General features: G+C 51.8%; 9 protein-coding genes across 9 annotated transcripts; 7 read left to right on the forward strand and 2 right to left on the reverse strand.

The window, feature by feature from the left end:
- Positions 1-62: 62 nt before the first annotated feature.
- On the forward strand, positions 63-1,739 carry ALTATR162_LOCUS8101 (uncharacterized protein; the record flags this gene model as incomplete). Its single annotated transcript, XM_043315730.1, has 2 exons — positions 63-527; positions 702-1,739. The coding sequence occupies 2 exons, from the start codon at positions 63-65 to the stop codon at positions 1,737-1,739; spliced, it is 1,503 nt and encodes a 500-aa protein (XP_043171665.1).
- Positions 1,740-2,253: 514 nt separating this feature from the next.
- On the reverse strand, positions 2,254-3,625 carry ALTATR162_LOCUS8102 (uncharacterized protein; the record flags this gene model as incomplete). Its single annotated transcript, XM_043315731.1, has 2 exons — positions 2,254-2,368; positions 2,430-3,625. The coding sequence occupies 2 exons, from the start codon at positions 3,623-3,625 to the stop codon at positions 2,254-2,256; spliced, it is 1,311 nt and encodes a 436-aa protein (XP_043171666.1).
- Positions 3,626-4,064: 439 nt separating this feature from the next.
- ALTATR162_LOCUS8103 (uncharacterized protein) lies at positions 4,065-6,193 on the forward strand (the record flags this gene model as incomplete). The annotated part of the gene is made up of 5 exons (XM_043315732.1): positions 4,065-4,133; positions 4,187-4,507; positions 4,549-5,655; positions 5,705-5,923; positions 5,978-6,193. The coding sequence occupies 5 exons, from the start codon at positions 4,065-4,067 to the stop codon at positions 6,191-6,193; spliced, it is 1,932 nt and encodes a 643-aa protein (XP_043171667.1).
- Positions 6,194-7,703: 1,510 nt separating this feature from the next.
- Positions 7,704-8,720, forward strand: ALTATR162_LOCUS8104 (uncharacterized protein; the record flags this gene model as incomplete). The annotated part of the gene is made up of 3 exons (XM_043315733.1): positions 7,704-7,738; positions 7,857-7,988; positions 8,183-8,720. 3 exons carry the CDS (start codon positions 7,704-7,706, stop codon positions 8,718-8,720), a joined length of 705 nt encoding a protein of 234 aa, XP_043171668.1.
- Positions 8,721-8,803: 83 nt separating this feature from the next.
- ALTATR162_LOCUS8105 (uncharacterized protein) lies at positions 8,804-9,367 on the forward strand (the record flags this gene model as incomplete). Its single annotated transcript, XM_043315734.1, has 1 exon — positions 8,804-9,367. One exon carries the CDS (start codon positions 8,804-8,806, stop codon positions 9,365-9,367), a length of 564 nt encoding a protein of 187 aa, XP_043171669.1.
- Positions 9,368-9,744: 377 nt separating this feature from the next.
- Positions 9,745-11,379, forward strand: ALTATR162_LOCUS8106 (uncharacterized protein; the record flags this gene model as incomplete). The annotated part of the gene is made up of 3 exons (XM_043315735.1): positions 9,745-9,820; positions 9,868-10,442; positions 11,185-11,379. 3 exons carry the CDS (start codon positions 9,745-9,747, stop codon positions 11,377-11,379), a joined length of 846 nt encoding a protein of 281 aa, XP_043171670.1.
- An 856-nt stretch (positions 11,380-12,235) lies between these two features.
- On the reverse strand, positions 12,236-17,735 carry ALTATR162_LOCUS8107 (uncharacterized protein; the record flags this gene model as incomplete). Its single annotated transcript, XM_043315736.1, has 3 exons — positions 12,236-13,316; positions 13,367-14,476; positions 14,536-17,735. 3 exons carry the CDS (start codon positions 17,733-17,735, stop codon positions 12,236-12,238), a joined length of 5,391 nt encoding a protein of 1,796 aa, XP_043171671.1.
- Positions 17,736-18,277: 542 nt separating this feature from the next.
- ALTATR162_LOCUS8108 (uncharacterized protein) lies at positions 18,278-19,179 on the forward strand (the record flags this gene model as incomplete). Its single annotated transcript, XM_043315737.1, has 2 exons — positions 18,278-19,078; positions 19,129-19,179. 2 exons carry the CDS (start codon positions 18,278-18,280, stop codon positions 19,177-19,179), a joined length of 852 nt encoding a protein of 283 aa, XP_043171672.1.
- Positions 19,180-19,488: 309 nt separating this feature from the next.
- ALTATR162_LOCUS8109 (uncharacterized protein) lies at positions 19,489-20,355 on the forward strand (the record flags this gene model as incomplete). Its single annotated transcript, XM_043315738.1, has 1 exon — positions 19,489-20,355. One exon carries the CDS (start codon positions 19,489-19,491, stop codon positions 20,353-20,355), a length of 867 nt encoding a protein of 288 aa, XP_043171673.1.
- Between the last annotated feature and the right edge of the window lie 514 nt (positions 20,356-20,869).

Consider the following 20,869-nt stretch of genomic DNA (forward strand, 5'->3'; position numbering starts at 1 on the left):
ATCACGAAGTCGTTCAACCCCACGGACACGCGAATCGCCTCAATCACTAGAACAGCTTCACGATGCCGCCTCACGGGGGCCGATTTCCCGGCCACAACCTCTCGAACCCTTTCGCACATCTCTCAGGCCCAATACCACAGCAGCAACAACCACTGCACCAGCAACACCAGCAGCAGAGCATACAACATCCAGGTTTCGGCGGCGGCAACCAAGCCCACAATCTAAACCTCTTCAGCCAACATCAGGGCGGCTTCCAATCAAATGCAGCGCTAGGCGGTGGATTGGGGGGAGCAGGTCTTGGAGCAGCAGCCGCGATTGGCGGGGCAGGCGGAGGGACAGGACTCGACGGGCATGAAGCGCGTATGCGGTTTGCTCATGGCGCACAGATACAAGAGAATGCTGCTCGTGGTCAAGATGGCGCCAAAGGCATTGCAGGGCAGCGGATACGGGAAGTCTGGCGGTCGAACCTACACCAGGAGATGGATATGTTGCGCTCGCTCATCGATCAGTACCCCTATATCAGTATGGTCAGTATGCCACTCTCCTACAAGTCGGTCGGACAGCTCTTGTATGAGAGCCCTGTCTGATACGTGTAAAGTCTGTCGCCAAGCCTGGCACAATGGCTTCTTTTCCTGGTCTTGAAGTAGTTCCATTCTACCTCTCCCTCTCTTTTCTGAACGTCGCGCTTACTTGATGAACAGGACACCGAGTTCCCCGGTGTTGTCGCGCGACCTATCGGAGACTTCAACTCGAAAGCCTCCTATCATTACCAGACAGTGCGCTGCAACGTTGACTTGCTTAAAATTATTCAACTCGGCGTCACCCTCTTCAATGTACAAGGCGACATCCCGCCATCGCATCTTGACGTCTCAGAACTGAACTACAAGCCAAAGTCGATACAACGATATGCGAACAACATCATCGTCTGCCCATGCACATGGTCATTCAACTTCCAATTCTCGCTCGAAGACGACATGTACAACGAGGAGTCAATACAGATGCTTAAGAAATCTGGCGCCGATTTCGAAAAGCATAGGGATCAAGGCATTGACCCTCAAGAGTTTGGCTCACTACTCACAACATCCGGAATGACTCTATCGGAGGACGTCAACTGGATATCGTTTCACTCTGGCTACGATTTCGCATACATGCTGAAGATGCTCACCTCGAAATCACTACCCGAAGACGAGGACACATACCGCAAGCTCGTCAATGTCTTCTTCCCCAAGTTACTGGATGTCAAATACCTCTGGCGGCATGCAAATAATCTCGTCAGGCGCGGTGTTATCGGATCAACTGCGACCAACATACTCAATAACCTGGGCACAAAATCAGGCCTCCAAGACCTCGCCGATGAACTCGGCTGCCAACGCGTAGGCAACTCACATACAGCAGGCTCCGACGCATGGCTAACAGGTGTGGTCTTTTGGGAGATGAAGAAGAAGATCTTTGACGGAATAGTTCCTGACGAGATGAGCGGCCACATGTGGGGTCTTACCGGCGTTGGACCGCCAGCCAGTGCGACGGCGCAGGCTGCTGTTCTCGCCGCACAGGGTGCTTCACAGGGTCTGACAGGCTTCCAGCAAGGTGTCAACAACACTTTCTATCCCGGCAACGCAAGGCATGGTGTCGACGGACCGAGTACGCCCACAAACCACCCAGCTGGTCTCGCATCAAATACCCCTGGACCGACAGGCATGATGACACCAGGAGCATATGGCGGATATGGCAACAAGTAGAATGGTGGCTATTATAACAAAGGGGTGTAGTATCCCAATCAGCCACAGCCATTTAGGGGTCCGCATCCCAAATATCCGTATCACCCTGCTTATGGCAATCATTACTACGGTGGTTATGACAACAATTGGTATACCGGCTACCGAGGTGGTGACGACGATGGGAACGCGCCATAAGCTGCTTGAACATTTGGGACTGGTCACAATGTAAAAGTGATTATCAGCGTCTTGGGACGATCTGAAGGAAAGGACTCGGACAGGCTGGCGTAGGATAGTATTGTACGATACCCGGGGTTAGTGTACTGCGAGTGTGGATCATACGTGTTAGTATGGTCAAAATCATCATTGCATTCATGTATCACTTGTGCATAGATTAAAGTGGCGTCCTCAGTCTTTTGGTTTCAGCTATTGTGTTGACAGAAGTATGGAACACAATTTGTGCAAAGTGTAGTATTGTATTCGCTTGCACAAAGCAAGAAGGCTGTTTCGAAGATTCTTCTGCAGACCCGCGAGGCATCTACATGTTGAACCTCGTCCTCTTCTTCTCCATACGTCCCTTCCACTGCCATTCCTGGCCGCTCTTGAACTGGATTCCGCGATCTATTCTGCGGAGTTTGAGTGTCATTCTGGGTCTGTATGTATCCATCGTTAGCTGTTTACTCTATACTCATCATACGCAATGATAAGACTTACCCAATCTCTTGCATACCCACTTTGACATCCTCGACGCCTGGTAGTGGCTTGCCATCAGATCCCAAGATGGGTTTCTCGCTCTCTCGCTTATCACGGAAGACGTAGCGATGCCTTCGCACGAAGATGTAATCGCGCTGATTGTGTAATGTGAGGACTTGACGGCCCTCTAATTCGGGTTTCGCTGGGAACATGTTCTGGAACAGATGTGCTGTGAGGATACCGAGTGGTGTCTTGAATTGGTTTAGGATCAGCTCAGGGTAGTGTCCCGTGTCGTTCGCATGTCGGGGTAGCTTCTTTCCCTCGACCCAATTTGTAAGAGAAAAATGGAAATGCGGTCCGTCGGGAAGGGTGACAATGTCCAACCCGTCGGGCTTCTTCTCGTGTTCGGCTTGCATTAGGATGACAAGCGCTGTGTATCCTCTTGCGCTGGCGAAACCTGCAATCTCCTTGACGCTATACTTGTGTGCGTGTACGTGCTGCGTCCGTCTTATGTAGGTGCTGTTGGGGAAGAGCGAAGTGAGGATTTCGGCTTCTTTGTGGAGCGTCGAGTTGATGCTCGTTGTGATCAGAATCTGTGGGTCGTCGGTACGAGGGTTGAATATGGATGGGAACTTTTGCTTCAGGAACTCGGGTGATAGCTCAAGGTTTGTTGCGGTGGATGTGGCGCTGGGACTGGAGGCGCGTTTTCCGGGCTTGGACGAGGCGGCGTCCGAATCCAAGTCCGAATCGTCGGAGTCAAGCTCAGATTCAGGCTCAGATTCGTCAAGCATGCTGTCTGCTTCGTCGTCCATGTCCTCATCGTCGCTATCTCCCTCCGTCGCTTGATCGCGCTTCTTCAATTTCGCCAGTATGCCCTCTTCTTCGCCGTCTTCACCCTCCTTCTGTGCAGTCTCCTCTTGCTCCACCTTCCTCCTCTTCGCAAGTCTTTCTACGTCTATCGCCCACCCCAGCGCATCCTCTTCGTCACCGACGGGTTCATCCCACACACGCTTGCCGTCGATAGTCGCAGGCTTGTTTTGTGCTAATCTTTCTTCTCGTAGGGCTGGATTTTTTTCTTCTTCGCGCTTGCGACGAAGTCTTGCGTCTCTCTTTTCGGATTCGCGCGCCTTCTTGATGGAGAGGAATGCGGCCTGTCGGCGCAGTTTGTTTTTAGGCTTGAGGCCCGAGGCGGTATTAGGGCTCTTGGAGAACGCCATTTTGAGACCGATTCGCGTTGCTGGTCTGTTTTTCGCCGACGGGGTTTGGGTGTCTTGCGCGTGTAGAGTAGTTGGAGAGCGCAAGTGCTGCTCAACTTTTCGGTGGAGCCGCGGCCTGTGCTTTTCCGCAATCTTGGCGCGTCACACACCGGCAGAGATTCCACATGTTGAAGCATGCCATTTCAGGCTCGAGACTTGTAGTCCATCTGTGTATATTAGACCCCTGTCGCTCATTAATCTTCTCTTGTCGGTTGCAAGAGAATATACGTAGTATATGCGCCGACTAATCCCATTGCTGCGCGTCCCTCAATCTGCTTCGCGCCTCTCTTTACGTAGACCCTTATATCGTGCCCCACCTCCGCCGACTCATCCCACCAAGCACTTCTCGTCCACACCACCATTCTCCAGATACAAGGTGCCACAGCGCAAGAACGTCGCCATGCCTAGCGATACCACCACACACAAGGGCAAGCCCTTTGAAAGGGCGGCTTTCGAGCAGCTCATGAAGGTATGCGGGACTGATGGAACACTGCACAGTCGTGCTAACAACAGCCATTGTAGCACAAATACTTCTACGCTCCCTCATTCGACATCTACGGCGGTGTCGCCGGTCTCTACGACTACGGCCCACCCGGCTCTGCCCTCACCGACAACATTGTCGACATATGGCGCGAACACTTCGTCCTAGAAGAGGATATGCTCAAGGTCGAACCCACCATCCTCACCACACACGAGGTTCTCAAGACCTCTGGTCACGTTGACAAGTTTGCCGACTGGATGTGCAAAGACCCAAAGACTGGCGAGATCTTCCGAGCCGACCACTTGGTCGAAGAGGTCCTCGAGGCTAGACTGAAGGGCGACAAGGAGGCACGCGGCCAGAAAGTTGAGGTTGAGGAGGAAGACCCCAAAAAGAAAAGAAGAAGGTCAAGAACATTGCTGCAGTAAAGCTCGAGGACTCCATGGTCCAGGAGATTGAAGAGGTCCTGGCCAAGATTGACAACTACAACGGCGAGGAGCTCGGTCTGTTGATGAAGAAGTACGACATCAAGAACCCTGCTACCAACGGCGAACTACTACCTCCCGTCGCATTCAACCTCATGTTCCAGACTTCTATCGGCCCCTCGTCCAACCTGCCCGCCTACCTGCGTCCCGAGACCGCCCAGGGTCAGTTCGTCAACTTCCAGAAGCTGTTAGACCACAACATGCAGCAAATGCCCTTCGCCTCTGCATCCATCGGCAAGTCGTTCCGTAACGAAATCTCCCCGCGACAGGGCCTGCTACGTGTGCGAGAGTTCCTCATGGCCGAGATTGAGCACTTTGTCGATCCAGAAGGTGGCAAGAAACACCCGCGGTTCGAGGAGGTCAAGGACGTTGAACTTGAGTTGCTCAACCGGGATGTGCAACTCTCCGGTAAGACTACCGTTGAGACCACCAAGATTGGCAAGGCTGTCGAGACTGGTCTCGTGGATAACGAAACACTGGGTTACTTCTTGGCCCGTATCCAGCTGTTCCTGCTCAAGCTCGGTGTCGACCCAAAGAAGATTCGATTCAGGCAACACATGGCTAACGAGATGGCGCATTACGCCGCGGACTGCTGGGACGCTGAACTGCTCACATCATACGGCTGGATTGAATGTGTCGGCTGTGCTGACCGAAGCGCATACGACCTCTCTGTGCACATGAAGAAGACTGGTGCACCTCTGATCGTCCGTGAGACGAGAAAGGAACCTCTGAAGGTCGAAGAATTTGTCTGTGAACTTGACAAGAAGAAGTTTGGTCCCAAGTTCAAGAAGGACGGTAAGACCGTAGAAGCAGCTATCGAAGCGTTGTCACAAGACCTTCGTGAGAAACTGTCTCTGGATCTAGAGAAGGAGGGCAAGATCATCATCGACGTCCCAGAAGTTGGTGATGGCAAGGTCGAGGTACCAAAGGACCTCATCACCATCGAGAAGCGTACTCGCGTAGAGACCATGCGCGAATACACACCAAACGTCATTGAGCCGTCATTCGGTATCGGCCGCATATTTTACGTAAGTATCCATGTGTTGAGACGGTCACGTAGCTTGCTGACTGAATTAGGCTCTATGTGAACATGTTTACTGGACTCGTGAGCAGGACGAAGCCCGTGCTGTCCTCTCCTTCCCCCCAGCAGTCGCACCGACCAAGGTGCTCATCGTACCGCTCAGCTCAAATCCTGACTTCGATCCGTTTGTACGGAAGCTGAAGGACAGGCTGCGAAAGCTTGGTATCTCCAACCGTGTTGACGCTTCCGGTGCATCTATCGGCAAGCGTTATGCTGTAAGTCATTTCTTTTACTCGAGCAATTTTGATCAAAGACTGACATGTCCCCAGCGCAACGATGAGCTTGGTACTCCTCTCGGCATCACCATAGATTTCCAATCTGTCAAGGACAACACTTTCACACTCCGAGACCGAGACACCACAGAGCAGGTCCGCTCAAGCTTAGACGAGATCGCCCAGGCTATTTCCAACATCGTCAAGGGCGAGGAGACATGGTCGGACGTCGCAGCGCGGTTACCCAAATTTGAGGGTCAAGAAGTTGACTGATTGCACTGAGGATGCTCATGACAAATACAACTGCTGCTAGTAGACGACAACGTTGAAATAAAACTAAGACAAGTGTATTCTATGGGATGCGCTTGCTGATGCTGTCGCTCAGTCTTTCTCTGTATCACACTGTGACGTCTAATTTGTCTACGCTGTAGACGTGCGTTTCTCAAATGTGCTCACCGCATTTCGCGCCACTTCCGAATCATACCTTCTCTACTACGCTCCACTATACTGCTTACCATCGCCCACCTCATATACCTCTTGGTCTCGCACATATGAACACGGCACAGCTGCGCATCAACCAGAAATGGAGGCCTGACCGAGCCGTGCGAATCAGCTTCATTCCTTGTTGCATGTCTCCGGGCTCCGAGATATCCGGCACCACTTTTTCGCATGTCGCATGATCATCCCGTAGGCATTACCGCTGAAATGGCTTTCGATAGGTCGCCCTCTGATGCCTATCAGTTTCTCTATGTAGGATACCTTGTGGAGATAAGAATTGCAAATTACTCACGGTCAGCAGGGGCTGACACCTCGGCGTCCCTGAGTTTTGGTCCATCAATTCTCTCTACACCGGGCGGCTACCCGCTGCATCTCCTAGGATCAGATGTAACCAGCGATGACTCGGATGTGTCGAGCTTGGTCCTGCACGTACTAGACTCTGGATTATCACCAAGGAGAGTGGTGCGAATATTAAGCAACCCGAACAGGCTCGGAGCAAGCCTACACTACACCTTGTTCAACAAAGCTCATAAGATGGTGCACTCACTTCCGACAGTCTGGGTGACGATCTACTGGGACCCGCCCGCACCGCTGGCTCCGACGGTATGGCCGCACCGTCAAAAAGCCCCGCGCCAGAACTCTGTCCCTAGAACTAAGGTGACATCTTCAGGACTCTGCTATTCTCAGCAGGATCAACAAAAGACCGCTTCACGTTGGCTCTGGACTGCGGCTCCAGCCTTTTTGTGACATACTGCAAGCCGGCAGCCGGGGCTGGGTTCCTACGCGCTAACACCTGCAAACGCGTAGCACGAACCGGAAATTGCATTGTAACATAACAATGGACGCATTCATGTCGCCAACGCCTCGATTTCAGCACCAGCGCATTTGCTCGTCAATCATCTGGTCGGATGGTCGAGCATAGACAGCCTGCTGTCTGATGCTGGGGTTGGTAATCGACTTGTGTCAGATCAACATGGTCAGAAGTCAGCGGGCAGCAGAGCCTGCACTTCGTTTATGTGGCTGTTCAGAATCTTATCAGCGTCGGTCGAGGCCAATTTCTTAGCTACCATGGATATTGGCAGTTCCGATCATCTCTTACTAACACGCTCCAACACACGCCTACGTCGATAGCAGCGTACCATCAAATGTCGCGTCAGTCAGTCACACACATAGCGTGATTTCCACTACCGTCCGCAGATCTCCTTGCCGTAAGTTGCCCGTTTACGCTTACGTCCAGCATGTAAGGACCGTATACCCAGTATTCACGCGCCCCCCTCCCCCCAGCATGAAGCGACCATCGCTTAGCATGCGGAACCTCAGGTTTTAGCACCAGTTTGCTAGGGTCCTACGAGTGCAGCACATGCTCAAAAGACAAAGCGTTTCTACTTCTTCCATCCGCTCATCGTTTTCGTCTCGGCTTGCTTAACGATTTTGTTAGGTCTTTTGCATCGGCTTCCGAGACCATGGATGAGGGACAGCCACCACCCGAAGGCGTGGTTGCCCCTCACACAGAAGCTCCACTCAAACGCCGACGAGCTGACTCGGAAAGTACAGCGTCGATCGAGTCCAAGTAGGTTGCTGTTCTCTACTCTTGCATCTTTTTGCCACCCCGCATTTCGACGTGGTTGTTGGGCTAGATTCAAACGGGAGGCCTCAAGAGTGAACAACAACAACAACAACAACAACAACAACGACTGTAGCCTTGCAGATGATCAACCATTGGTAACAATCGCACATTGAACAAGCTGACACCTAAATTGACAGTCGCTCTGTCCGCACTTTGGCCTCCGATGATCTGGAGTATATCCATGAAAATGGACGAACGTACAGCAATGAGACGTACTATCTACCATGCGTATACAAGCCACATAACGATTTTGTAGAGCAAGATCGTCTATCTTTACAACACGAAGTCTTTGTTCGAGCACTTCATGGCAAGCTTACCACTGCGCGATTGTTGCCCACCACGCGAAGGATACTCGATTTGGGTACAGGACCGGGTCATTGGGCTGTTGCCATGGCGCGTCAATACCCGCATGCGGAAGTCGTTGGAATTGATATGACTGAATGGGATATCGATACTACCGAGGCCACGTTAGGCGATGCTAGGGTGACGTGGGAACTCGACGATCTTGACGTCTGGGGAAAAGAGATGGATGTTGACGAGCTAATCAATCAGCTCTCTACTCTGGACTTGGCTACCGAGATGGCACATCGGAATCCTGTAGAGTCGCTCAGGAAACCGAAATCAACGGCTGACCTCAATCATCGCGGGGGTGGAGTACTCCAGAGGAGTCTCTGACTATCGATCTCTCAACACTCACACCACAACCTGAGCCTGGCTGGCATTTTAGCGATTCTTTCGAACTCATACATCTGCGGAACATGAAGGGTTCTTTTACTCATTGGGAAGAGGTCTATGCAGAGATATACAAGAGCCTCTCCCCTGGTGGGTGCATTGAACTCGCAGATTGGGATTTGGGACAAGTGCCATTAGGCCCGGGAGAGATCACAGCAGCAAACATACCTATGCCTACTCTTCGCAAACTGTACGTGGCGTTCATGGAAGCGTCATTCAAGTCTGGTCGTCCGCTCGGTCTCTTCTATATGCATCACACCTATCTCGAAGAAGCGGGATTTGAAGACATTCAAACGACTCACGTCAACGTACCGGTCGGGCAATGGCCAAAGGACGAGGCGCAAAAGTCGCTTGGTAAAATGATGTTTGTGCTGGGTATGGAGATGTTTGAGCCGGTCTGCTTGCGGTTGTTGACGACATGGGGTAGTAAGAACAGGATTTGGACTGCTGAGGAGCTCAGAGCAGATATCGAGATGGCACAACGAGAAGTGAGAGATTATGTCGAGCGGTCTGAGCGTGGAGAGGTGGAGGGTTGGTGTGCAAGCTTCAAGTGGGTTACTGCTAAGAAAAGCTGGCATGCGGAGAAGTGAGACTAATTTGGGTACATGAGCTGGTCAACACATGTACTATACGGGGTTGGTGATATCGCGAGTCAAATGTTGGTGCTGCGAGTAATGACTGCCTAGTTATAAAGTATACCTTGACTATAAATACAATTCGACTAGCCCACACTTCCTCTATAGTAAGACGTCCATGTACCTTTACACACTGTTCCCTCGATATGATTTGATCATTAAGATGTTGGCGAAGGAGGTCAACACCCACCACTCTAGCTGAACATGGCAGGCGCACTTGTTGTACAAAGATCATAAAGTTCGGAAGGCGGAGCCGTAGCAATGCCATATATCAAAAGAAGGGCGCGGTAAGTGAACAACTGCAAGACCCTCCGCCTTTCTATAACTCCAAAATGTCCGCAAACCTCTCAGCTAACACGCTCTTCAATGTCAATGGCATCGTAGCCGTCATCACAGGAGGCGGATCAGGTAGTCCAACCTCGCCGAATCTAACAGAACGATTCTGATACCCCCAGGTATCGGCCTAATGATGACAAAGGCCCTAGTAGCCAACGGCGCCCACCTCGTATACATCGTCGGCCGCCGCGAAGACGTACTCCGCTCAGCTGCAGAAAGCATCGACCCTAAGATCGTCATCCCACTACCCGGCGATGTCACATCCCGCGAGTCTCTTCTCGAAATTGCAAAACACGTCGAGACCAAAACCGGCTCCATCAACCTCCTTATCTGCAATGCCGGAATCATGGGTCCCAAGCCGCTTAAAGCAGCACCCGGCTCTGCACCTCCGTCGCTTTCAGAGTACAGAGCGCACGCCCTCGAGACGCCCATGGAGGAATTTACAAACACGTATGCGGTGAATACCACAGCTGTATACTACACCACTCTCGCCTTCCTCTCCCTCCTCGACGCCGGAAACACAAAGAGCAACATGGGCGCAGACGTCCGCTCCCAAGTCATAACTACATCGAGTATCGGCGGCTTCTCGCGCTTACCGGGCGCATCGTTTGCTTATAACAGCAGTAAAGCTGCCGTCACGCATATGACGAAGATGCTTGCTACGTCGTTTGTTCCGTATGGCATCCGTTGTAATGTGCTTGCACCTGGGATTTTCCCGTCTGAGCTCGCGATGGGGATTATCGGGGCGTTGGACCCGGGGCAGAGTGGGAAGATGGATAGGGATGTTGTGCCGGCAGGGCGGGCGGGGATGGAGGAGGATATCGCGGGGGCAGTATTATGGATGGCGAGTCGGGCGGGGAGTTATTTGAATGGGAGTGTGGTTGTGGTTGATGGGGGGAGGTTGGGTATGTTGACGTCTACATATTGAAGTCATTAGCAGTAGAGATAGACAGCCATTGATTGTCCAGCACGGCAATTGCAGAGTTCGGGACAAGTGAGTCTCGGGGTTGTCTGAGGCTATTGTTATGTCTCTTCAGTACCTGAGTGACGAAAGCCCGCTTCCCCCACTAGCGCGTCTTCCCCTGCATCTGCGGAGTTGAAGCCACACCTCCGCACCAGCTTGCTAAACCTCGACTACGATGCGCGCGTGCTGACCACGCGACAATGCCTGCACAAACACACAGGCTCAATTCAAATGAGCTTCTGAACTCGCCCGGCTTCCTGGGCGCTGCGGCGCGCTTCTGGCAGGTCCGTCACTTCATCAATGGGTATTGCTCATGAACAGACAACTAACAACAGGTGACATCTGCAGCGCTCCTATGCTTCAGACTATGTTGGCATTGCGATACTGATATGCGGGTACATATTGGTAAGTAAGCTATGAAGCAATTCATCTCCAAGGTTTTGCAACAGCAAGACTGACAAACTAGGCACAGATACAATTCCTCGCTGAACCCTTCCACCGCATGTTCTTCCTCGATAACCTCGCCATCGGCTATCCACACGCGGAAATAGAACGCGTACCAGTCTCATGGCTCTTCATATACGCCGGCGCAGTTCCCCTTGGTACACTCGTCGCCTGGGCCCTCATCCTCCGCCCGGAACACACAAAGCACATGTCACCATCTTAGGCTGGTTCATCAGCATGATCTTGACCATGTTCATTACCGACGTGATCAAGAACGCTGTTGGACGGCCCCGACCAGATCTCATTGCGAGGTGTAAACCCGCTCCTGGTACACCGGCACACCAACTCGTCACGTTCGAGGTCTGCACCGAGACAAATCACCACGTTTTGCACGACGGCTGGCGCAGTTTTCCTAGTGGGCATAGTAGTTTCTCCTTTAGTGGATTAGGCTATCTTGCTCTCTTCATCGCAGGTCAATGCCACGTCTACCGCCCTCGCGCCGATCTCGCTCGCGTCCTTCTCGCTCTCACTCCTCTCCTCGGCGCTGCCTTGATCGCTATCTCCCGCTGCGAAGACTATCGTCACGATGTATACGATGTTAGTGTTGGGTCTGTGCTGGGCATGGCGGTTGCGCATTACACGTATAGGAGGTATTATCCTGCATTGAGGAACAGGCAGTGTGCTACACCGTTTCCTAATCCGGCGGATGAGAAGGGCTGGGGAAGGTCAAGGGGACGAAGAGAGCTTGAGGGCTGCGGGTGAATTTGAGTTGGATGACTTCGATGAGGAAGATGGCGTGGAGGGGGAAGGTAGGCCGTTGAATGGGAGACGGTAGATTATGCGGTTGTGTTCATACGTTTGGGCTACTTTGATAGCTTCGCTTCAGTGTCCTCATATGTGTAAGAAGTGCCAATTTCTAAATTGAACTCAACACCTTTGCACAGAGACAAGTCACGCATGTCGGAGCCAAGAGCGTGCACTAGCGCGTTTGAGTGCGCTGGACCCTAGGATTTTTAGGGTTTCCAATGTTTCCACTGACCATTCGGAAACCACCAACGTCTACTTTCTTCTGTCCTGCTCTAGGCGCCTCCGACCCACACTTTCCCAAGCTCCTCCGACATTTGCGTTCCGATATCTCGCGAGTACTCCTCCTGTAGCCTCGTCACGATGTTGTTCGCTGCCTTCAACCGTGGAGACATAAAGTTAGACAAGCCACCTCCGTCATCAGAATTCTCGGTTCGACGGAACAATATTGTCGGGTCAAGAAGATTGAATGGTGAGCTGTCCGAATACTTGAGCGACAAGCATTTGGTCAAAATTAACCTCATACCCTCTACTGACTTGAGATAGGCTTCAATTGAAGGTTCGAAGCAAAGCGGCCGCTGACGGGCGAACTCCAATACTAGTCCTGCGATGCCGGCAGCGATGGGTGTCGCGCAAGATGTCCCTACCATTCTCTTCCAACCCGGCTCATCTTCCGAAGGAAGGTGCATAGGGTAAGTGGATCTTACAGCTTCACCCAGCGCAGTGAACCTGGCTTTGTCTCTTGTTTGCGGTGGGTTGAACTTGGACGAGTTGCCATGAACGTCTGCTGCATCGACGGCAATGACCTCCAAGGCCCGAGCTGGGTACGCCATGCCGGCTCTTGTCCGGATACCGTCATTCGAACTCGCTGCGAAGAGTAGAACATTGCTGGCTCTGGCACGTTCAATGGCCGCCCGAAGTCTGTGGTCACTGTTTTCTTCCCAGCCGAAACTCATACTGATGATATCGACCTTCTTCTTCTCGACAGCGTCGGTGATGGAGTCCGCTACGTACGTCCTGTTAATCGGCTCGTTACCTTCACAAACCCTGTACACATACACATCGGCGTACGGGCAGACCGTGAGGATCACACCAACGGCATGGGTTCCGTGGCCTTTGCTGTCATAATTCCAAGGCAGGGATGGATCCAGTTGCTTTCCTAACTTTACTCGAGGGCCCTTCATCAGCGACGGGACTGGGCCCCGGGCAGGACTCCTAGCTACTCCACTGTCGAGTACAGCGATCTTCACACGCCGCTCTGTTTTCTTCGCCTTGTAGCAGTCGTTCTCGTACGTGTCCAAGAGTCCATGTGCATGCTTGCGCAGATTTTCGAACCACTCGTCGGCTATGATCGCACTACGCATCATTAGCGATATGTCTGGATGTCCAAATAACTAGAGACTTACTCCTGATCACTCCAATTCTTAATGGGCGCGCTACCCATGTCGGATATGCTTCTTTCCATGGCGCTAACAGACGAGGCACGCTTGTGTTTCGCGTCTTCCGTCTGTAATACTGGCAAGTCTCCTTTGCCTAATTGATCATTGGATCGCACTTTCCTTAGGCTCCGAACTGGTCCTGGTTCATCAAAATCATGATGCCACCCACCAGGCACAGGGCTTTCTTTTGCAGCAGCCTTGAAAGTCTCCGTACGGATGGTGGGAACAGATTCGGACCGCATGTGATTCTGAGATTGTGTTTCGACCGATATCTTGGATTTAAGCCTGTTGTTATCTTCCTCTGGTTTCTCCACTGACGCGCTTAGTTCTGGGACCATCTTGGGCGCGATTGAAGACTGCTGCGAAGATTCCACCTTATCAGTTTGGCTAAAATTGTACTCTGGATTCTCTTCCAGCGTGGGCTTGGACGTCGGGATTGCGGTAAGCAGCTCCACGAATTGTCTCCCCTGCTTTCCCAACCAAGACATCGAGGTACTGACTATCCGCTCTTTTGCAGGTACATCATCTATTCTGACGGATGGCTCCGCAACTGATTCAGAGTGTGCTGTGAGTACTGGAGCCTGACTGACGAATCGCGGCAACTGCGGCTCATCTGGATCTTCGGTCTTTGCGCTCGATTCTGTGTGGGTGGTATTTGCTGAAGACACTGTCTGAGCGCACCGTTCATCCTCAGGCATTGTGATTCGGTCCTTGATAGCAGTACTGGTATCGCCCAGCTCTTGTGTACTATACGCTTCAGGCACATTGTTCTGAATGCCTTCAGGCGCGGTCGATTTTTCCAGTCTCATCTCGGCTGATGTAAGGGGGCTGGATGACTCGCCCTTTACCGCTACTGCGGTTGAAGGGAGGATACTCGTACTGGACACAAGCTTCTCATACGGTATTTGCTCAGATACCTGTTCTTTAGTAACCTGATCCGCTGATGAGGACAGCTTCGGGCTCGCTTTTGCGCTGTCGACTGGTATCGAAATCTTATCAATCGTCCCTGGCTGGGCACCAATGGACTCGGAAGGGTCCGCTGGTTGACCGTACTGGAGATCGCATTCGTCAGTTCCTCTTTCTTATCTTTTCGTGTCGGGTTCCTCTGGCGTTGCGTCTCAAATGTGTCTACCAACGTCTTATTGAGGTTCTCATCTTCAGCCTTCGGATGTTCTTCCTTTTGGTCTTTCCTTGGCAGTGATTCTCGAGGCTGCTTCTTCGGTGTATTGCTTCGCGTCTTACTGGAGGGTTCTTCTTCTAGCTTCTGTCTTGTTGCTCTTCCTACATTCGCATGGTCTTGTGTTGGTTCATCATCCAGTGGCCCCGTGGCTGTCTGCTTGCTGGCTCCTTGGTTGTGTTGTTGTGTCTCCGTGTTTTCTACTTCTAGACACTTCTTCGATGGCTCCCCAACTTGTTTCTGAGCTTCATCATTACGCCTGTTCTTCTCCACTTTCGATGCCTCTGTTCTTCTCACGGCTTCTGCTGCTTGCTCAGCTAACTCTTTCTCTTTCCTTCTCTTTTCTCTTGCTTCGCGCACGTGTATTCGCTTAGCCTCTATCTCTTGTTTCCTTCTTGCCTCTTCCGCAGCTTCCTCCTGTTGTCTTTCCTCCTCCTTATCTTGGCGCTCCAAAATCTTCTTTGCTTCTTTCCCCTCTTGCTGGGTAATCATTTCTCCCGCTTGCGCCGGCTTCTTTGCATCTTCGTCCTGTTCCCGGCGTTTCTCTTCCGCCTTCCTCGAACCAGTCGACGCAGAACGAGACTTTTGTTTTCTTGCGGTATCTGAGGTTGAAGAAGCTACCTCATAGTTGGACTGTGAGCTCCTAGGCCTTTCTCTTTCGGTCTTGATTCGGGCTTCTACGTCGACAATAGGTTGCTCTTGGTCTTGCTTCCGTTTCGCGGCGTGTCTCGAAGGCGCAGGCTCTGTTACCGTTATTGAGGGTGCCGAAACCGTTCGCGATACCCTCTCATCCCTTGGACGCGCGCGATTCGAAGTGACCTTCGGTTCAGAGTCTTGCCTTTCGTTTGGTTCTGAAGTGGGTGAAGGCTGTTCTGAACGGCGTTTGCTGCGGCCCACGGGTGTCTTCAAACTGTCCGAATCTCTTCTTTCTGCATCTACCGAACCTCTTCTGCTGGCTCGTGCCGAATCGTCCGAAGTTTGCGGTCTCCATGCGGTCGAACTGTCACTGCCTGCCTTCTCCTTATCATCCCCTCGTTCACGTTTTTTGTCTTGTATGACCACTGCACCCTCTGGTTTCGACGGTGCTTGCGCTTTCTTCGCTTCAGTTTTCCCTTCCCCTTTTCTATCCAGAGATGTAGTGCGCGCCTTGTCCCTCCGTGTAGAGCTCACTCTCTCTAGCTCTATCACTTTCTTTCCAGTACGATCTGAATAGCGGGAGACGGCAGAGGGTGGACGGCGCCCCTTGTCAGGGGTAGCGCTTTGGCATCGGTCTACAACTTCGCTCCGACTAGAACTCCTTCGTTCAAACTCTTTTGGTCTTTCTTCAGTATGGCCCGAACTGTGGATGATGGCAGAGGCTGAACGCGGGCGTGTTGGTGGCTCATTCTTCGACTCGGTTGCTAGTGACCTCTTGGATAGATCCTTACCACGCAGCCGATCAGATGTAGAGTCCCTCCGGTCGGCCTCCCCGAGTTTTGATCCGGTGAAACCTGAAGACTGGGAGACAGCTGAAGCAGAGCGTCGGTGTGTCGGTGGCTCAGTCTTCGGGGATTGGGCCGAAGAGTCCTTCGATGTCTCTTTCGTACGCGGACGGTCAGAGACAGAATCTACGTTCGATGAAGATCTCGTCGTACCATTCAGAGTTCGCTTGGAGGATCTTGGACTTGCTCTTGATGAGTCTGGTGGGCTCGAAGTCTCTTTCCCTACATCGGACTGCCTCCGGCTACTATTCTCACTCTTCGTATCCTGTCCACCAGAGCTACGATTGTTCTTGCGAGTGACTTTCTGCTTGTCAACCTCTTGGCCGCGTCCTTGGATCTCTGTGCTTACTACTTCTCGGTGAATCTTTGACTGCTCTTCTACTTGCTTTTGTACTGCTAATCCCTTCCGATCTCCATCATTACGCTTTTTCTTCTCTGGTTCCAATGTCTCTATCCTTCTTATGACTTCTTCTTCCCCTGTTCGTTTCTTCTCTGCTGATTGCTTTGCTAACTCTTTCTGCTTCCTTCTCTCCCTCTTTTCTTCCCGCATTTGTATTCGCTTGGCCTCTTCTTTTTGTACTCTTAACGCCTCTTCTGCAGCTGATCGCCTTGCGGATTCTTCCTGTTCTCTCTTCTCTTCTTTTGCTAAGCGCGCTCGAACCTTCTTTGCTTCTTCTTCTTCTTGCTGGACAATCATCTCCCTCGCTCGCGTCTGCTTCTTTGCATCTTCGTCCTGTTTCCGTTTTTCTTCTTCCGCTATTCGCAATCGCACATATCTAGCAACCTCTTCTTGTTGGGCAACAGCCTCTTGAGCTCGCTTCTGTTCAGCTTTCTGTATCTTGAGCTCCTCTTCTTTCTCTGAGGCAATCCGGCGTCTTGCCTTTTCTTGTCGAGCGATTTTGGTCTTGCAGTTCTTAAGCGAGAACTCTGCATCTTCGAGATAATCTTGATATTTAGGCGCTGATCTGGCTTTGCAGTCTTTTAACTGGAGAATTTCGACTACCTCGCGAAACTTCTCCAGTGCGTCGCCATACTTCTTCAGACCATACAACTCCCTGCCTAGGTTGTATCTGATGTTCACAGACTCGATATGATCTTTTCCTAGACTCGCATCTGCTCTTCCCAAGGTCTCAATGTTCAGGTCTATCGCTTCCATGATGTCGCGGATGATGTCTTGGTCCCTACCAGATGTGTACAAAGCCGAAGCAAGATCTACTCGGTCTTTACATCTTTGCTCAGCTGACCTTGGTATGTTTCTATCGTTGACAACTGCTCGGAACCATCGGATCGCTTCCGGATACTGTTTACTCTCTAAATAGGTCCTTGCTAGTCGTCTTTGAGCGTTCAGATGCCTTTCTTTAGCATCCCGGGCCAAGGCGCTAATCTCTCGAGACGGACTCTGACACTGCTTGTAGTTCTCGAGAGTCCACTGCTCATTTTTCAGCTCGCACATTATCGCCTTTGGAAAATCCTTAGCATTCCTGAGACTGTCCGCCAGGCATTCCCGTAAGTTTAAAGTCTCCACACTGGAATTGCCGTAATGATTTTCGGCTATAAGGGTCGCTTCCTCCCATGCTCTAATGGCACCTGAGTATAGAGCCTGATCGCCATTCTCCGCTTTGATCTCAAGGCCTTCAGCCTCAGCAATGAGTTGTTCGATCTGAGCATCAAGCGTCATTTCAGGAGGACAAGACGTTTGCTAGTCCTCGTCGCTTCTTCTTCGCACCGTATCGGTTCTCAAGTACGAATCGGGAGACACTTTGTGGTATAGTAGCGAAAAGTGGTGTCGTCTACGAGTACCTGTCGCCGTGCGAGCTCAGGCTCGTTGTACCGTCCCAGCCTGGCGGTCGTCGCAATGTCGGTAATTTGGCATGCAGAACAGGAAGAGGAGATCTGCAGTTCTTCTCCAAGTCGAAGCACCTTGGGATTATGGAAGCGATCTCAGCCGCGTTGCGGGCCTCACGATGTCATTCAGGCTACGGCGAGGTGGGGGCTGAAGATGGCTCGCCTGTATACCCAACCTGGGTCAAGCGGATATGCAGATATCTAGCGTAACGCCGGGTGTAGCGACCGGTTTGAACACCCCCGTTGTAATTTGCGGCGCAGCCATGTAGCGATAGCAGCCAGCCTTCCCATTTCGACATGCGCCTGGCGCTTCTTTGCATTCTGAGCAGGCTCTGTAGCTTCAACCTTCACCGCGATGCGAACTAGGCTTCCCACATGCCCGTCCTCAAGCTTGCGCCTCAGAGACAGTCACGGATGACAGCACAGCCATCGGTTCGCTCAAGTCAACTATCAGCGCGCTTCTATCGGGTACTCGAAGGGTCCACAACTGTTGTCCGCCGCTGGACCCCCACCGCAGCGGCAGTCGAAGAGACTGGTCCTGTTAGCCCAACTCTCCAGCGACCATCTAACGAAGTCATCGGAGGAGCATTTGTAGGCGCGTTTCTTGGTCTACTGATACTGCTACTCCTAATATGGTGCTGTTGCTGCCGCAGCGGCCGCAGCCGCAGTAGTCGCAGTGGTAGTGATAAAAGCTCCTCCACACAGAGCCCACCGTCGTCACCAAGAGCCCCGTTCCCGATTCCACAACAACCTCTTGTTGAGACCAGACCACCACCTGATACCCGTGGCCCAGGTCCAGTAGCGCCTCTGCCCATTCGCCCAGCACCTCGTCCAGCATCTACTCAGGCACCTTCTGCCATCCAGCCAGCAGTTCCGCAAGTGGGTCGTCAAGCAGCTCCTGCACAACATAATCAGACAAATTATCCTGGTCCTCAAGCTCCTCAACCAACCTATCAGTTTGTAGAACCTCAAGCAGCTCCCCAGGGACATTCTCAGACTCCTCACGAAACATCCCGGCATTCTAAGCCGACACGCAAACCAACAGCGTTTGCTACAGTGCACGATGGGAAACATGCGTTGGGACTCCGGAGGAGTCGAGGACCAGAGCGCCCTGGGAGGCATGATAGAGTAGAGCTTGATTCAGAGTCTAGTTCCAGCGGCGGTCATAGGGAGAGAGTATATTTCCCACCCTTGATCGTGGTATCACAAACGCTAAGCCATGATAGCATTCCCACCGTACACAAGGTATACCGGCCTTCTTGTACATGAAAGTATGATTAGCCAGATGTCTGTCTCAAACGTCTTGATGCTGATCTCGTATACGTTGACTGGTCACTGGTCGATGCAGAGGTAAGCCGACTACTTTTGCCGCCAAGAAGTGGGTTTGACGCCTACCTGCATTACTCAGCCACACGGATCATGCATCCACACGTAATCCTGCATTGATATGCATGCTTCGACTCATACCCGGAATATCTGCAACTAGCGCTAAATATATATGACACCTGGTGTCCTCGATAACTATTCGGCCTACCACGCAGCGCCATCACATCTCCCGACTGTCTTACTAAAATATTGCACAAAGTATGGTTACATCCAAACCCACTTACTTCCTCGCACCACGGCGTCCAAGCCCACCAGATGGACCCATACGCCTGGGGGCCATCATACCCTCACCAACTCAACCCGACGAGCCGCTATATCTACCTCCGCCACCTCCAAAGTCTGATACCAGCAAGTTTACAGAATACAACTGGAGTGGCTCACACGCCAAACAGTCATCATCTCACTTCGGTGTCTGGACGTCCTTTCTAGAATGCGTCCTTGGAATTGGTGCAGATGTCAGTGTGGGCTTGGACAAATCTCACCACCAAAGCTGGAAAGTGGATACAATGACGACGCAGTCATTTTTACCCAGTCGCACTTTTCTGGAACAAGTGGTGGGCCATGAAGACGTGAGGAGGTATATCACTGAAAACCGTTTTCGCGAGAAGGTCTACATTATCACCGGTGTTATGATCGCGTCGTCGGCAGATATTTCAAGCCAGAGACTCCAGGAGAAAGGACTTTACGTTCATGCTGGTGTTGATGCGGCGGCGTGGGCTGGTGTACCCAGTGGCCTTTCGTTCGGTCCAGAAGGGAATTGGAAACGCAAAGCTGAGACCAAGGAATCGAGTCGAACAGCAGATGACTTCGTCTTTGCGTACAGGATTCGTGAGATCAAGGTACGAAGGAAAGGCGGAGTCAAGTCGGATAAGCTGTATGACAAGGGTGCCTTGTTCGATACTGAGGTCAAGAGGAAGGCGGAGGAAAAGTACGAGGTAGAAGTCGATGGCTTAGGTGAAGAGCCAGATGTTGATGATGTTGATCTAGAAAATATGGAGGTGAGGCAGACGATTGGAGATGATATGGATGAGGAAGTTGTTTGTGTCTTGCCAGAACCTCTCGATTGAGTACACGAGTGTATGTATATATGCGAAATGTTTGCACTGGGAACAAGCACAACCACTCCTCGCGATATCGTGATACGTGTTTTCAAAGCTTGAGATTTCCAAAGTCGAGGTGAAGTCCAGCTACTGGTACGCTAGTCCACCTGACGTCCCCGAGGTCCCCTACTGCCCGCGTTCCTCCCGCAACCACTCACCATCGAGATCGACACTACTGATCGCACTGAACTACTACAAGGAGCGTTGTACCTCCAAAACAGCTTCTCACGTAATCCAGCTGCATACAACACGAAGGATTAAGCCAATGCCATCGTTGCTAAGAAGTACGTATATACACCAATGCAGTAGTCGCATTCTACGCATAAATTGCATCGAAGCATTGCGACATGCACGCGTCGTGTTCAACCCTCTAGAGATGACAGTGGGGCAGCATTTCTACCCGGCCAGAACCCGGCAGCCGTCGCCCAGGATTTGGATAGCGATCGCCCGACTACCGAGCAAGGCGGCACTGATATATTGG

The sequence above is a fragment of the Alternaria atra genome, assembly GCF_907166805.1.
Source record: "Alternaria atra isolate CS162 genome assembly, contig: 28, whole genome shotgun sequence".
NCBI classification, from domain to species: Eukaryota; Fungi; Ascomycota; class Dothideomycetes; order Pleosporales; family Pleosporaceae; genus Alternaria; species Alternaria atra.